Consider the following 18,532-nt stretch of genomic DNA (forward strand, 5'->3'; position numbering starts at 1 on the left):
AGTGAGGCTTGAATCACTGGCGGGAATATTTATTGGAATAATACAAAAAATAAAGTCCGTCAATTGTTCTAGAAAAACATTTTTTCTGTTTCGTCTTTAACCTATCTATACAAGGTTTTTCACGTAACCCGTTCATTAATAGTATATTACGTAATAAGTGTTGTAAAAAGCATTTTACGCACGAATGGAAAAGTTACGCACGACGTCGCGTAGCGGTGAGTGCGTAATTCTATGAGTGCGTAATTGCATTACACCACGTATTACGTACTATACTCCTATACTTTACCTAGGACCACTACTGTAAATACTTAAAAACACACCGTCTGCGATCAATGTAAGATTCCTATTACGTACGGTAAAAAAATCAATACAAACAGTATTGTATTGACCGTTGCTAGGCGGTTGCTTAAAAAAACTGTACGATTTTTACACAGCTGTGCGATTTAGGAATCTTACATTGATCGCAGACGGTGTGTTTTTAAGTATTTACAGTAGTGGTCGTAGGTAAAAGTTTTTATCTACGACTATTTAATAATAGACGCATTATAATTGTGATAGTAAGTACATAATGTAACTCATATTACACACCCGTGGAATATGAGTTTCATATTCCACACGTGTGGAATATGAATGCTTGAATTATTGTTACTATGGTAACTAATGTAATTGATTTGACAACACTTCGCAAAATAAAACATTTTTGACTTTTGCAGTAATTTTGCAGTTTTCAGTTGTTAATGTAAATTGTGTTTAACCATGAATTCTGACAGTGAAAATGAAATTCGATGCACCCCTCCTGAAATTCGTGAAGCCGCGAAATTAGCATCATTGGAATTACTTCCAGAGAAATCACGAAATAATTACACAATTGTATATAACAGCTTTATACTAATTTTAAATAATTCATTATAAAAATTTCTAATTTTAAATAAATGTTTCCCAATCTACAAATTATTATTTTTTTTAAACAATATGATGAGTGAGTAGTCGTAGATAAAGTATAGTATTTGCCTCGCGTATAATGGCTATATTACACTCGCCTACGGCTCGTGTAATATAGCCTACATTATACGCTCGTTAAATAATATACTATTAAACTTTACAATAGAAATTTGAAATTTTGACAGCTGTCTCACCCACTGTAATGTCAATGTAATGCACGCCCACTAGCAAACGAACCATGTTACCCCTTTTGGGATGGTTCTGGGGGGGGGGGTTGTAATGTCTGCCAGCAGTATGTAACGTTTGTGCGGTCGTTATGGAACTTATTGGCAAGCGGCAGAATTTTTTTTTAGTTTTTACTTATTTTATACTGTTTTACAGCAGTTTTCGAGTTTTATGAATTTGAAGATACTATCATACTACTAGTCTGCGCTGTCTGCCACAATTTTTCCATAAAAGTGCATGTTGTAACAAGAAAATCGCACTTGAGTAGATCCGGTTAGGATCCACTTTTTTCCGGTTTTCTTCAACCCCACCCCCCTCCGAAACCGCCATAAAGTTTTGTCTGACACTATTTTTCCCGATTTATAAAAAATGAATGCTTTGATTTACTGTTGCTTCCAAACGGGTCCGGCCCACTTTTTTCCCCAGATTTTTAATTATTATGGTGTCGGTCGATAGCCGTACGGTTTAAGGCGTCAGTACTTAAATCGATGTGTGCTATCTGCCCGGTTTTCGAATCCCGCGGCCGGTAGACCGTAGATTAGCTATACGGAGGATTGGCAGATTGGCACCCTCTGTGCAGGTATGGTAGAGTGGAAGAATGTTGGCTTGGGTCAATGTGAGAGATTGACACCGGTTGGCATTTGACCACCCCAATAATTAATGAGGTGTTCCAGGTTTCCCTCATTCCTGCACTGAATGGTGGTTAGAGCCTACTAACATAAGTCGTTCCTAGGCGCAAAGGCGGCCTACTTAATAGTAATATGCCGCCTCCCCTCCCGCTCAAGTCTCCGACTTCTGGGCTAATTCTCGTAGTTAGAATGAGGAGTAGAGGCATTATTATATTATTATTATTATTTAAATTAGTAAATTTAAATATGCACATCAAATGCTGAAGGATGTTTTTTTATAATTTGACCACATCCATTATTTTACAAATTGTATTCATCGAAGGCCCAGTATTTTAATATAAATTTCTCAGAACGCGGTTATTATTATTTTATATTTTGTTTCACACCTTTCTGTTTCACATAAAACATAAAACTTCGAGATTTTAGTGTAACTTAAATAAGATTAACTTATACTTTGTTCCCTTTTTGCTCTTTCGGTAACAAATTTAATTATTTTTCTCTCAGAAAGGAACCCTTAAAATTGTGACATATGATCCTTTTCCGTTATAACACAGACGTAAAGTGATTCTTTCCTTGTATTGTGTATGTCATAAACGATGAAGTAAATATTCTCCTGCTGTAACTCTTAACAAAATAGGGACTTCTTCAAGCAGTGTTATCAGATCCCCTTCAAAAATCTATGTTAAATTTTTCCGGAAGAAAGAAAGGGTCAATCAGGAAGTCACACATTAAGGGGAAATTGGCGTAGATAACGGCTTTCTGTCACTGCATGTGGGTTTTCAAAGTCCATATGTGATTGTTCAAAATGTATTACGGCATCCCTAAAGAAGATAGCCGTATCGGTACTTATGTAAAAAATCGAAGATTATGCCTTATTCTTCCTTGTCGCCATCGACACAAAGCGTGTAAAATCATCGTGTAAAAGTGTATGTATACGATGAATATGATAGGGGTACAAAAGTTACTTTTTAAGAATCCTCCAAGTCGTTGAGTAGCTAATATTTAATGTGTGCCTTATGCCTGTTCTTGTTCATCTTCGACTTCATTAGGCGCCTTTTCTTCCATTTGAGGAACTGTTTTAGGGTGTCCATTTTCAGTGGTAAATTTAAATAACATGCTGATGTAAATGACTAAACATCGTACGATGCGGGATAACGCGATCTGGATAAGTTCTTAATAAAGGTTTGCTAATGCGTTACCATTAAGAAGTCCATATCGCACATTTAATATCAGTATTTATGTAGTTTACCATTTTAAAGACCTCACTTATGTTGTATACAAAAACACCTGTTATATTAAATGACTTGAGAGAAGCGCAGTGATAAACACTGACATCAATGTATTATTTTCGCTGAATCTATATGAACAATTACTTTAAAAAATTGGTGGAACATGTAGTTCTTTTAGTTTGAAATAAGTAATTTGTACACTGGCTAGTTTTATATGACGACAAGTTAAAGTAACATCCCAAATTTCATTATTCTTTATTTCACTAAAATGTAAAAATAAAATAAAAACAGAATTTTAAGGAGTGTAACTCTGATAGCAGCCATTTTTAGAAATAAGTCATATATCATTCTTTACTTCTGGCAAGGAATCACTCACTTAAAATTTTTGCAATATTTATAAGAAACCCTCAAAAAGTATTTTTTAAAGCACTGTATATAGTTTGTGATGTTCAGTGTCAATGACCTCTGACATAGGTGAACTACATAATATTAATCCACCTGATGTGAGACAGCAACAATTTGAGAAAACAAACTTATAATAATATGAATTTGTGAAGGTCAAAAGTAGCCTCTATATAAATGTCACCTCCATTTACACCCTGTGTAAAAAATTATTTGGAGATTAACAACAAATTTTCAAATAAAAACTCTTAGAAATAATAAAAATTGATGACAGAAGAAAAACATGTATTTCTGACAAGATAAGAGAACTGTACAACTAAGTTGTACCCCAAAAAAAAATAAATTACAAATAGAGGTCTTTTTTCTATTAATTAATGTTCAGAAAGTGACTTTTATATTTAAGTAGAGACTAGTAGGTACTTCACATTTCATTTAAATTGGTTAATATTTAATTTTAAACTTATTTGGAAAAAACAAACAGCGGTTTTGGTACAAAGTACCTATTACCATCCTTGAAATATAAGCTTCATTAATATTGAACAGCTTATTAAGTATGTTTAATATTTTAAGAGAAAACACTTGAAAAAAATTTGATATTTTAATATAAATGGCACCTAAATTAAAAAAGTACACAATAATTAATATGCCGCGTAATAATTAAAAACATCAAACACTAGACATTTACCAAATGACATTTTGAGACATATAGGAACAATCAGTTGGGATACTTGATCGATCTAGGAATTTTTTATGACCCTCATACTATTAAGTTTTCTTAATAATATTTTTTTAGGTGCCTTTCATTCTCATAATATTTCCCAGTCGCATTAATATTTGATCCTTTGCCACACCAACAATATCAGGTTCCTTATATATCCTTCAGTTATTTGTTAGTGTGCTGTATATACGGGCAAGATATCTGGCCCCCTTTTACCTCCACATATTCTTCCAAGTATTTTTGTCTCTAAGATCCTCAGCATATTATGTTACACCTCACTTGCATGAGTTGTTACTGGTCGTAGAACCATCTTATATATTCTCACTTTTAGCCCCTTTGAAATGTTCTTATATACCTATAATTTTTTGAACACATCGATTTCTACCCACCTCCTTTGTAACTCCTTTGTATCCTATTCGCAGTAATTTTTATCTCTTCCTGCTTATCGTATTTCCTGTCTATCTACATCATATTCTATTTTTTCTTCAGTTACTTTTAATAATCTGTTCTCTATTTTCCTTAATTCTGTAAAACAAGCTGCGCTCATCGAAGACGATGTGTTTTTATCAAATTAATCTTAAATGTTAAATTAGAATCTTCATTACTATTGACATAGATTTTAGCCTACAGTTTCTCTAACGTCTAAAACAATTTTTGTGATGTTTAAAAAACATTAGGGGGCGTTGCCAGATTTAATTAGACATTAATAATAAATAATATTTTGGTATTGTTTCTTCGGTACGTTATTATTTTTTTTACACATCATGATAATCCTTGGAAGTAAGAAGCTGGCCATTTGGTATAGAACCAGTGACATTACAGCAATACACACAAAGATGTACCATCCCTCGGAAGAATGTAAAAACATAAGTCCCTTGTCTAAGCAATGTTAGGATAGTAAAAGTTCCCTATCGAAAGACAAAGTGAGGGTTTGGCAAAATTTGCAGGTTGAGGGTTGCTCGTCTCTTGCAAAGCGTCCTGCGTCGGTGTTCAGAAATAGACCAACGTAAAATAACTAAAAAGGAAAAGACTTGGCATCCTGAATAAAATGTCCGAGTCAAAGCGAATAAAAACAAATCATTATTTACATGGCCCTGAGGGTCCCCCAATGAATGTTTAGCTTAGTTTTTAATTGTTTACTTCTGCGTATAAATAAAACTGGATAAATATGACACTGGCCGCAAAATCAACTGTTGTTACTTTGAATAATATTTTCTATTTAAACAGTAGAAAAATGTAATTTTTCAGAATCCTACCCACATAAATCAATTGATTTTTTTAACAAAATCAACTTTTAGGGTTAACAGATGTCGAGAGAGTCAAATTAAAAAAAAGGATTGTTTTTGAAATTTTTTTATTTACCAATCTTATAAAAGCAAACGAACGTCGTATTCCAGAGATATATGTAGGCACAATTCACTTTTAAATGCATTTGTAACAAAAACGTACCCCTATTTCTAAGCTTTAGTTTATATTCTTTTCATATTTTCATGTTAGGTATAAACTGAAACTTTGTCTACCTTCTTGCGTCTTTAAACACGTTGTAAAGTGGATCATGGAGAAATATGTTGATATTATTCAAATAAGTTGTTCTATTCCTACTACATAAAATGGCATAAAAATATTTTACATTTTGAAAACTGTGAAGCTTAAAAACATAAAGAAATAGTTTAACAATTTCATGACTAGCTGGCATGTTGTCGGCTTAGATTTCTTGACTTTTCGAGAGATATATCGCCCGTTTCAGAAAAAGAAACTCTGAAACTCAACACGTTTTTATAGTTTACAATTGTTGAACTCTAAAACTGTACTGATTCTTATTATAAGATGTAAATTAGCTCTTCCATTTTTTAATACTAAGTCCACAGTAAGGGGTATGCTACTTATTTTAAAAATATCCACCATTGTTTTAAATGAGATGATAGCTATTTTCTAAATAATAACGAATAGTTAAATGTTAAATTACAAATCGAGCAATAATATTTTTTAATTACCGACTAACTACAGTCACTAGCAATCACTAGAGCTTAAAATATTACTAAGAACGTGTGCGTTGCTTATGAGACATCCATTAATAAGTTTTGACATAAGCCTACTTTGAGAAGAGTCACTTATTTTAAACACCATAATATTGTAAGAGTTTAATTAAAAGCTTTTTTCAGAAAATAAAATTGTACATTAGAAATTCGAACCCGAATGGTAAAAAACCTAACCTTAAAAAATTAGAATTAAAAATGTAATAGGAATGTAGCATAACTAGCGCTGTCTATGAAATATACAAAAAATAGTTGGACCAGCGTATTAGGCATCCTTAAAATCCCCGGAATACCAAATTTCATAAACATATTTCGCACCGTTTGGAAATTTTCGTAAAAATTTTTATTTTATCGTTCTGTATCTCGAAAACGAGAGGATATAGGCATATAGTTCATAAGACAAAAAATTCTTATTTTTTGTCGTACTATCACCCCCTGTATTTACGGAAGGTCTTTCTGAAACACCCTGTATACAGGGTGTCTCATAATTAGCTGCCAATCCTGAACAGGCCGATTCTATGATCAAAACTAAGTAAAAAAAGTTCATATGAACATGGGTCCGGAAATGCTTCCTAAGGGCACAGGGACCCAGTGAAGAGGGAGGAATGGAAATCATTTTTTTGCAATATCTCTCAATCGCGTTGTGATAAATGAATGAAATTTGGTATACACAGCTAAATTTTGATGAGCAATTTGATGGACTAATACATTTATTTCCACAAGGTCCATTGGGGTGGGTTCGGGGGGGCCCTTGGTACTTTGCGTGTGTAACTTTTTCATCTTTGACTTTTTAACAAATTGGACAGCAAATTCCGTTTTCCCGAACTGTTTTACGTTAAAAAGGTACTCTTGTTTCAAATCGTTATCTTTAACGGTTTCTGAGAAAATCGCTTTTGAATTAATCCCACTTTGGTCAATTTCATAGTAGTTTAAATTTAATCTAATTTTAATAAAAAAATAATAATAAAAAATTAAATTAAATAAAAATTAATCATTTAAATGGAAAAGAGAGGAAAGGAAAATTATTATTATTATTTTTTGTTTAAATTACTATGAAATTGACCAAAGTGGGATTAATTCAAGAGGGACTTTCTCAGAAACCGTTAAAGATAACGATTTGAAACAAGAGTACCTTTTTAACATAAAACCGTTCGGGAAAATTTAATTAAATTAGAAATTAAAATGTGATAGGAAATTAAGTAATAGGAATTAAAATGTAGCATAACTAGCGCCCTCTATGAAATATACAAAAAATAATTAGCCCAGCGTATTTGGTATCCTTAAAAAAACCGGGATACCAAATTTCATAAAAATATTTCACACCGTTTGGAAATTTTCGTAAAAATTCTATTTAAAAAATTTTATTTTGTCGCTCTGTATCTCGAAAACAATTGGAGATAGACATATAGTTCATAAGACAAAAAAACTCTTATTTTTTGTCGTACTATCACCCCCTATATTTACGGGAGATCTTTCTAAAACACCCTGTATATATTTATGAATTAGTCTACAACTCTTTGATGGACGAACATCTACAGGTCTGCTGCAACAGAATTTTAACAACAGCTGAACTAGATCGAACTCGACTACTACAGCTCGTATTACTACGTTAAAAACGTTTTAAAATATAATTTTACCTAATTTAATCGTCTTGGTATTGGTAAAATCGTGTTGATTGAAAATTATAATCATACAGATTATGTGACTATATAAAACTGAAGTAAAAACTGAAATTAAACTATTGCTGTTTCAAAATGATAAAATCAATGTAAATACATTTACTTACCCCAAAAAATTGAGTACAAAAATTTATTTGGTAAAATTTTGAAGTAACGAAATATTCAAATTGATTACCAGTAGATAAATATAGGGGAAGTATTAATTGTATCCAGATGAAGTTGAGATACTGGTTAATTTTACTATATACGCTATTTTTCTACATGTCTAACAATTCACTTTAGAGTAGCACTACTTATATTGGATACATTTTATAATACCAAAAAACTGAAGTAGGTAAAACGCTATAACATAAAATTACAAAATTTAAAACTATTCTCAAAAGTGTAGTTTTGACTTAACATTAAATTATGAACGTTAATCGTTGGGATTTAAGCTCAATTGTATATATAATTACATACAAATATGTATAAACCATCAATACAAAGCCGAATTTGTCTTTTCTGCCTCAGCAATAAGTATTGTTGAATTCATTGCTGAATATTTCTAGTAAATTATATGTTTAATTATATTCGTTTTCATAATAAATATTTAATTAAGTTTCCACTACATGAATGGTACATATTTATAAATCAATTATAGTTAACATTGAGTTGAAGAAATGCGTAATAGGCCAGTCTTTATAGCTTTTTTCTGGAAAAAAATACTATTGGAAGTTTTTTGCGGAATATTGTTCAGAAACATATTATAATCAACTTAGAACAACGATTTTTTTTTAAATTCGAAGAAAAATAGTACTATACTAACTAACTATAGAGGTTACTATTTCCTTTTATAATAATTACTTATCTTAACAATTTAATAAATATTAACATTTTGTCAAAATCATTTTTAAACAAATTAAATTTGAAAAATTAAATTCTCAGTAAATGCATATGTTAATACAACTATTTAGGTACAAAAACAATTAATGATCGAAACTATACAACGCCTTTGAGCTTGGGAAAAATGAATTGAAAATAGCATCTTCTTAGATAACAAATTCCGCTAATGCTAAACCAATGAAGCTTTCGGGCTGAAATTTTTACTATGTATTAAGGGTGTGAAAAGCCCCAATAATCCTGGATTACAAGTGTCTGCGATGAAAATTGCATTAATTATTAGCAATTGCAAAAAACGACCATTTTCGACCATTTTTGAGCTCTTGCGCATAAACAAATTATCGGAATTTAATCGGACTTGTCTCATTTTATAGGCTTATTGTCTGTCATAGGATGTAGCTGAAATCTTATATTTACATATGGTAAGCTGCCAGTCGCGGCCGAGTTCGAAAGCTTCCTGGAAAAAATCTAAATTGAGTCGTTTTCTTTGAGCATCCTACGACTGTCTTCGACAGTGGTTCTAGAACCAACCTCTGGCTCTGTGGATAGTGAATGCAGCGAACAAAGGTAGTTTTAAGACCCAAACTGAATAAAATAAAACACTACTAATTGCTTTAAAATGTATTGCCGTTAAATTTCGTATAGGTACCTGACAGACTAAATAGGGATGTTCGTCTTAATAAATGTAGGTATTTGTCAAGTACGTGTATGATTCTTAAGATATTTTTAAGTTCTAGCATAAACTTTTTTATCTGTATAAGGCCAAGATTATATAATTTTCGCTTGACAGTTCAGGGAAAACTTTAGTTACATAAGAAAATTTATCATTTCACAAAATTTTAAAATTCCCTACATTAAAAGATGAATATTGCTCATAGTTACTAATGAATTTTTCACTATTTTGCATTTTTAGGTACTGATCAATGGGATATGGATGATAATATCACCACCAAGAGCTATGCATCACTATCCCACCAGAGAAGATAACCTTCTTGTCTGTTCTTCCTATATAGACGCTTCATATATGATAGCGTTCACTTATCCCATATTTCTGATAATTATTTGTACTGTGTATGCTGTGCTAACTAGAAAAATACCTGAAGCCTTCAACGAATCAAAACATATAGGTAAGTAACCGTATCCAGTTTAGAATAAAAAAAAAACATTTTTATTTCTGTTTTTAAGTAACGAGGCTAAGAAATAGTGACATTTAGAATGTTCTTATATTTTCTTGGCAAACATAATTTGGGTAATTAAAAAAACTTCATAGTTCGCTTTTAATTAAATATATTACTAAATGCATATTGGTATACAATTTGTCCGCGTTAAATTGGACATAAGGCTATAGATTTTTTACTTTTTGAAATATTTTAATTTTCAAAAATTTTAGAAATGAAAAAACTTTCAAACGTTATTCATTTTTGTTATTTTCTTTTATTTTATTTCTTTTTATTTAGACGTAAACATAAATATACTAATTTTTGAAGTACCAATTAATATGCCAATATATTCGACGTAACTAAAAACAAGTTTTTATTTTATTTTGACATAGCAGATTGCCACATCTATGAATGTTCAACTCAATGGTTAGAAATTCAATACGGTCACACTGGCAGAAAGCGTCCTAAAATATTGCATACTGATGAGCTTACAGTATATGTCTTGTTGGTTCTATTCACAACTGTTTACTCGATATATTCCGGTCGAGGCATGTAACCCGCAGAGTAGTTGTTTCCGGGAATATCATCGATAAAACAGTCTTTAAATATTTTTTATATAGCTAAATACAAAGTTCCAAATAAACAATTTTTTCATAATTTATTATTGCCTGACCTCAATAATATTTTTTTCAATTGAAGAACTACAGAAAATGGTACATTTATTTTCAAGATACTTTGAATGAGAATCGGTAGAAATGTATTTTCCCAAAAAATATCACTAGTAGTAGTACCTACTCTTTCTCAAAAATAAACATGGCCACAGTTGACCATTGATTTAATTTATTAATAACAAAAAATATTCGCTAAAATCGGTCATTAAATAAAAAAATTATGGGGATTGCTAGTCCTTAAGCAGAACTAGCTGTAAATTTCTCCCAGGGCTTACCGGATTTAATAGCAAAATATTTTCTAAATGTGAAATATAAACAATCCATCTCCTTCTAAATTGCAATATAATATTTTTAAGACAACAGGATATATAATATACCAGGTGTAACAGGATCATGGTACACCCCCCGTATCTCCGTTAGTTTTAAAGGTAATTGATTGAAATTTGGGATATTCTATATACATAATAAGCGGCACTTTTTGATCTACAAATGATTTTTTTTCCACTTCCGGTTTCGCCGGAAGTGATACCAACTTTCGATTTTCAAATGGAATACCCTGTATATTATTACATTTCTGAAATCTGCATAATTTTCTGAATCCAATGATACCACATAAGTGACATTTCAAACGTCAAAATTTTTTATAATTTAATTTTTAGTTTTCCATTTAAGTGTGCCATGATGGTTCCGATTTATTCCAATTGACCCGTCTAATGCTGGAAAAATCGAAATCCCGTCAAAAATACTAAATTGCGTTTTTTATGAGCAAATAAAGTTCATCGTAATCGATTTTGGGGTAAAACTCAATTTTTTCAAATGGAACCATATTGGTACCGTGGTACCATTTATTAGTACTATTAATAAGGAANCGCAATTTAGTATTTTTGACGGGATTTCGATTTTTCCAGCATTAGACGGGTCAATTGGAATAAATCGGAACCATCATGGCACACTTAAATGGAAAACTAAAAATTAAATTATAAAAAATTTTGACGTTTGAAATGTCACTTATGTGGTATCATTGGATTCAGAAAATTATGCAGATTTCAGAAATGTAATAATATACAGGGTATTCCATTTGAAAATCGAAAGTTGGTATCACTTCCGGCGAAACCGGAAGTGGAAAAAAAATCATTTGTAGATCAAAAAGTGCCGCTTATTATGTATATGGCATATCCCAAATTTCAATCAATTACCTTTAAAACTAACGGAGATACGGGGGGTGTACCATGATCCTGTTACACCTGGTATATATATATATATATATTTGCTACGACGATTTGCTACTGTGCTATAGTTTGTAAGTTACCTGTATGACCCCCACTAGAGTGGTTACAAATTATCTTGGCCAAACAAGTGTTAGCAAAGTTGACTATATTTTAACAAATGTTGAACTCTGTCATTGTAATAAGTCTACCGCATATGAGGCTCATTTTAGCGACCACAGAGTTTTTAGTTTGTTAGTCTGTACCTGAATATAAAGTAAAGTTAATTGAACCCAGTTATAAAGAGTTCAGATATCTTTCAGATGACAACCTTAATCATTTATCTATTGCTTTGGCTTTGACTAATTTTAATGATATTTATTCGCAAGGTGTTAACAACAGCTTTAATTGTTTTATGGACATTTTATTTCATGTGATAGATTCAATCTGCCCAGTAAGACGTTTTTACAGTAGAAATCAAGCTCATTTACCATGGGTTTAGGTAGCTAAAAGTTCAAACTAAACTTAATAAGATCGCTGTTTTTGCTGTTTACCTTCATTTTTGTTATTAGTATTTACTAAATTGGACAAAAGGAAAATATATATGATAATAGCTTAATTTGCGAAATTAACATTTTGAATATTCCTCTTGCAAAAACGTATATGTATATAAAATTATTTCTACTAATACTGGCGCATTCGCCAGAACTTAAAAAATTCAATTCCGAAGCGAATGGACAAACAAACAAAAACAAGACTACCATTTTTTTCCTGAAATCATTCCCGAGACTTTCAAGTTTTTTATGTGAACCACAGCTTTTGATCAATTACAAATCGCCACAAAAAAAGTGAGATGACCTATGCACATCACGTTAAGAAAGTCCTCTAGTAAGCGGTTTTCGAGATTTAAAACTGATTTGAGTAGTCAGTGCCTGGTAAAAATTTGGTTTGTGATCTCATTAACCATAACCTCATAGCTTTTGACAGTAAGTTTACTTTTTCTGAACACATTAATAATATAGTATCTAGTGCCTTTAAAATTTACAGTTTTCTGTATAGGAATTGCAGGGACTTGTCTAATATTCGAACACTCGAAGTCTCTATTGTGTACCCTTGTTAGGTCTAAACTTGAATATGGTTCCATTATATGGTATCCTATCTACGCAGTTCATCGTCAGAGATTGGAATCTGTTCAACGGCAGTTTCTAAAATTTCTTTGTTTTCATCAAGATGGTTTTTATCCACCTCGAGGTTGCAGTCATCCAGATTTACTAAATAGATTCGATTTTGATTCGTTGGAGATTCGTCGTGATATTTCTTTGACGCGTTTTCTGTATAATCTCCTGCATGGTAAAATTGATTGCCCAGCTCTTCTCTGTAAGATTAATTTTATTGTATCTCGGGCTAACAGAAGACAACATGAAACATTTTATTGTTACATCCCCAGATCTAACATTTTAGTCAAAATTCCTATATCCTGTATTTGTGATTTGTATAATAAGATCGCGGCAAATTGTGATATATTTTTCGATAGTCGATGTGTGAACTTGTTCGTTAAATTAGCTTTAATTATATTTTGTGTCTTTTTTTGCTTTATTTGAATGTATTTAATATTGCATTACATATTTACAGTTATTGTAATTCTATATAGTACAGTACTTGTATGTACACTATTATTAGTTTGTTTTTATTCCTGTAACTGGGTATTCCCTGTAGGAATAATAAAAATTATTATTATAACCCCATAACCCCGTAGCTTCATAATTCCTTAACCCCATAACCCGAGATGTGCGAGTTAGAAGCACGAAACTCTGTGGGAACATGGACTTACACATATCATGGGTCCAAAACTACACGACTGTGAGTGGAAGGTTTCTTTAATCTCATAATCCGAAACGTGCGAAGATGTAAAATTACGAAACGCGGATGAATTAAGTTTATCTTCTTCTTCTTAACTTGTGGTTGAGTTCTATTCAAGTCCCATAGCATTGCGGCCTTATAGCCTTTTGTTCTACTGTTCAAACCTATTCAGCAAGTAATTTTGTTTCTTTCAAAAAAGCAAAAGTATTTTTACCGTCAAGCATTCTTATTTATTTTGTAAAATGAAAAATTTCTAATGAAATTACTTTTGCATTCTTAGAAAGAAATACCTATGTAAGCCGATTGAAGGTCATAGGCATACAAAAAATATACAACAAAAGCAGCATGCACAGACAAATACCTAAACATAATTACTTTACTTGGAGGTAAAGTGTCTGTAATCCTTGTAAAGTACGAGAGTATACAAAAGTTTCCTTGTAAGGAACAAGAGTAAAAAGTCTGTTTTGCTTTCATAGAATTTAAAGATATTGCTTTGTACATGATGAATCTATTTGGACAATTTTGGAGGGATTCTAGTAATTTCTAATGAGATAAAAAAGTAACCTCTGGCTAGATTTTCAAAAAAAATTGAAAAACGTAATCCACATGTTGATTCATTTGAAATGTCATACATAATATAAGATTTTTTTTATTTTTATAAAGAATTTTTTTATTTACTTTTTCTTTATTACTTCCAAGTTGTAATGCACACTTACAATTGTTTTAATGGATTTAAATTTGTTTTTATTTTACTCACAACTGGTATAATTTTAACAAAACAAATAAATAAAATTTACTGCACATGGGTGTTAAGTGTACTTATACAGTCTGTTTGATTGTAAAGGCCCCGAGCTATAACTAATTGCAAATTGCATATATGGAGGGGTTAAAATGAAAGGAAGAAGTATCTGACAATAAATTTAAAAAATATTAGTTTGTGAAATCAGAATTTCAAAGAAAATGAAATGTTAAGAAATTTAAAATAATAATAAGTTGTGATAACAAAAATTAAATTGATTTTTTTTTTATAAATGAGAGACTTATTGTAAAATACTTATAAGTAGTGTCCAGTAGAAAATTTTAACGTAGATGCGGGAGTGCGGTTATATTGAAACAAGAAAAAAAAAAGATTTTACTTGATTTTTTGAAAATTGAAGGGAGCAAAAATATTAATCAGAAGCTGAGATAAAAACGAAGAAGAGATAATTTAGATATTACAAAGTCCATAAATAAACGGGGAAGATAGAGATAAAAAATATAAGAAATAAACAGGAATAGAAAAGGACCCAGTACAAGATAAAAGACATAGGTAACTATAAGTTTTGCTCAATTATGAACAAAAAATGGTCAATTTAATTAATATAAATTTTCCTTGAAAATCAGGATTGATTTAATTATTTTATTTAGGGTTTAACAAAATTAAAATTTCATTGGTCATTTTAAATAAAATAAAAATAAATAAAGTCAGTGTTTGTTTCTTCTAAAGAACCGCCCCTGTTGGGAAAAATTTATTATTATTTTTTTTTTTTGAAGAATTTTGTTTTCAATTTCAAAATCAGTAAATGTTTTGTATCAGTAAATTTTAATTTGTAAATTTCAAAAAAGAAACTTTCACTGAGACTGGCGCCCATATTTAAGCAGGTGAAGGTAAGTAGATTTTTCCTGTTGACCATCTGAGATATTTTATATAAACATAATGTATATAACATAATAAAGTACACAATAAATAAATTACATAACAATATATATATTTTTAAATGGGAAGTTATTTTCTTTAAACTGACACACATTTTTTTTTCGTCACACTGTAGATGAGTGGTATTGTCATCGATATTTTTTTTAAATGAGATTGTATAAATTTTTTTGCACGTTTTTATTGATTTTTTTATTTTCTTTCCAACCATACAAAATGCTTCAAGTTACTAAACTTTCTTCTGTTAGGAAAAATACTATTAGGATAACGTTGTCGATATAAATGTAAAGTGGTTCCACTGTTTTTTCTACATTCATGATAAACCTGCAGTTAAATATCAACTAATTCATTCAAATCATTCATTTTATTATAAGTTGAAAGTTGACAGCAATTACAAACACACCGATATGTGACAGATAGCGGTATGCAAAATTGTTTTTCCAGTGCCTTCTATTTGATATGATTTAGAATGCGAACATCGTAAAACAAAAGTCAAATGCTGAAAGTTTTCTCATTTTTTCTCAAAAATTTCGTTATACAAAGGCATACAAATTTATATGGTTGGAAAGAGAATAAAAAATATATCAAAACGTGCAAAAAGGTATATAATCCCATTTAAAAAATATCGATGGCGTCACTACTCATCTAGTGTGATGAAAAACCGTCAGTATAGAGATTCTAAAATATATAGACTTTACAGAGTGTCCAAAAATTATTAACCGAGAAAAAATCAATTTAATTTTTGTTTTGACTAATTACTTTAAATTTTAATTTCATATGTGGATTTTTTAATTTATTGTCAAAGTCCTTCCTCTTTCAATTGAACCCCTTTCATGTAGGCAACTTACAATGACATTGTACCTTGACATGTGTCACTGCTGAATCTATTCCCTCATTTTCTCAACTTTATTTTCAATTTATATAATTATATTAGAATTTGTAAAGCTTTATGCATTCCTAAAGAAGTACTTATTCTTCTGAGTGTGCGGTAATTTCCATACATCTCAATATATAGGGCAATATTTAGGTATATCATTTACTGCATTTTCGATTTATTTGCTTTCAATGCGCATTGAGTATAACTTCAACCTGTATACTTGGAGAAAAACTATTAAAATCGAAAACAATGTTAGATAATTTCTAAACACTTGACATATCGTCAATTTGGAGAGAACATATTTAAAGAATCTTAGTTTCAGCAGATTTTTTAATGCTTACGTTGCCTAATACTGCGTTTGTTATGTTATGTAAGATCTTCTAAATATGTGTATATTGTGCGATTTTATCTAAAGCTGTATGAAAATTTAACTACATAAGTATATTGAAAATTGTGATTTCAATAATGTATACGAATAACATCTATATTCTGTATTGGTAATCACATTTTATAAAGCACTACCTTTGAAATTATATTTTGCTATTAAAGATTCTTTCACTAACTATTAGATATGTGTAGTGTGTAGATTTCATTGAACATTAACCTTGGATCGCATACGAAGTACGTAGTTCATCGAGTTTTCTAATTTTTCGATTCACTGAACTAGGTAAACTGGTGCACCAAGTAATTTCATGTAAAATATATAGGAAAATATAAATAAGATTTAAGGCAGCAAGAAAAATCCCCGGATGGGATTTATTAAGAAATTAATAATAATCAACGCGAAATATACCTAATTCCTGTCAACAGAATGAAAATAAAACATGATATGAAGTTATACAAAAAATTCGCGCTCCAATTATTATCATAGCAGACTCTTTGGTTTCCCTGTCCATAAGCTGTGGATGGTATTTACGATAGTATTTTTTGGGATAGATTTTATTAGAAAGTTGTTAAAAGTTGCAATAATATTAAATATTTTTTTTCTGATGACGAAACAAAACAAATAAACATGAAATTATAACGATAAATAAAAAAAATAAGAGAGCAATTAAAAGAATGTATCTCTGTGTAAAACGTCAATTATTTAAAAATATAGTCAAATTTAACCATTGTTCGAAGAACTTTATCATTATTTAAAAATGGCCTTGAATGTTAACATCCAGGCATGCACAAGTTCGTTTTGAAACTTTCCGCACGAAGAGTTATTCAAATACTTAAATAATCGCGATATAATAACAAAGTGCAACAAAATACGTTACAAACGTCATAGCTATAATTAAATTAATTTGCTGATTTAAATTTAATTTAAATCATGTATAAGTGTTACAGTGCGCCCGGTGGTTACACAGAGAAGCGCAATTAGCGAATAACCGGTTGTCAAAATAACAGTTTTCTCTATATAGTTTTTTCTCTTTTTTCTGACACTGTAATGTTCTTTGAATAGTCTAAATAAATGAGAGTTTCACAGCAACAAATTCTGACAGTACTCAAGTTTCAGAGTGATTAGTACACAGCCTTTGTGACCAGCGACCTTAGGCAACCAAAAGTTCACGTCTGGTACTGTCACCTGAAAATCCCTATATCTTAGCGTGACCAATATTAATGATTTGTTATGACAAACCATTGCGTCCACGCTCGAGATAATGCGATCGCTGATTGTTTGAATAAATTCTCGTGAAAAATTACACCAATCATCCATCAGCCGGTTGGAAGTTTATGAATGTGAAAGGGATAAATAAGGCTGTGAAAAGTTAGTTGCACACCAAAATGCTTTTTCCAAAAGTTTGCCGACAGTAAAGTTTGAAAATGTATTATTAAGAAAGAAAATGTGTTAAATTGTTATAAAAATAAATTTAACGAATTGACGCTTACTTAAAGAATTAAAATAGTTAACAATTTGTGAAAAAGTTGTCATAATCTTGCAATCCACTAGTATACAGCTGATACTCATAGCACAGTATCAGTAATTATTTTAGAAAATAAAACTGACAACTGAAAACATACTCATATTAAAAACAACCTTCAACTACAACACATTAAAAATTATTTTAAAATATTAAATTTGCACAGGAAATTTTGTTTTATATTTTTATATAAAGTAAAATATTCGCCACTAATACAATATAATTTCCGAAGCACTAACTTGTTTACCGCAAAGCTAGTCTGGAAAATCATGTGAACATTGAGTTGAAAAACTGCTAAGTTAAAGTAAGATTGACAAATACTCACAAATTTTGACGTACGTAAATAGTCTGAAGCCAAGGGACATTGCGATCAACACTCAGATTTTATACATTTATAAAATCATCATTATTATTGTAATT

General features: G+C 30.6%; 1 protein-coding gene across 1 annotated transcript in view; it reads left to right on the forward strand.

Annotated features, from left to right (window-relative positions):
- The window catches only part of LOC108910841 (metabotropic glutamate receptor-like), a 105,486-nt gene that overhangs the window by 43,297 nt on the left and 43,657 nt on the right, over positions 1 to 18,532 (forward strand). Inside the window, exon 4 of the mRNA XM_018715584.2 lies at positions 9,653 to 9,866. Within this exon, the coding sequence (XP_018571100.2) occupies positions 9,653 to 9,866 (214 nt within the window). The remainder of the gene's footprint in view (positions 1 to 9,652; positions 9,867 to 18,532) is intronic.

This window comes from Anoplophora glabripennis, unplaced genomic scaffold (genome assembly GCF_000390285.2).
Source record: "Anoplophora glabripennis isolate ALB-LARVAE unplaced genomic scaffold, Agla_2.0 scaffold483, whole genome shotgun sequence".
In the NCBI taxonomy this organism is placed as follows: Eukaryota; Metazoa; Arthropoda; class Insecta; order Coleoptera; family Cerambycidae; genus Anoplophora; species Anoplophora glabripennis.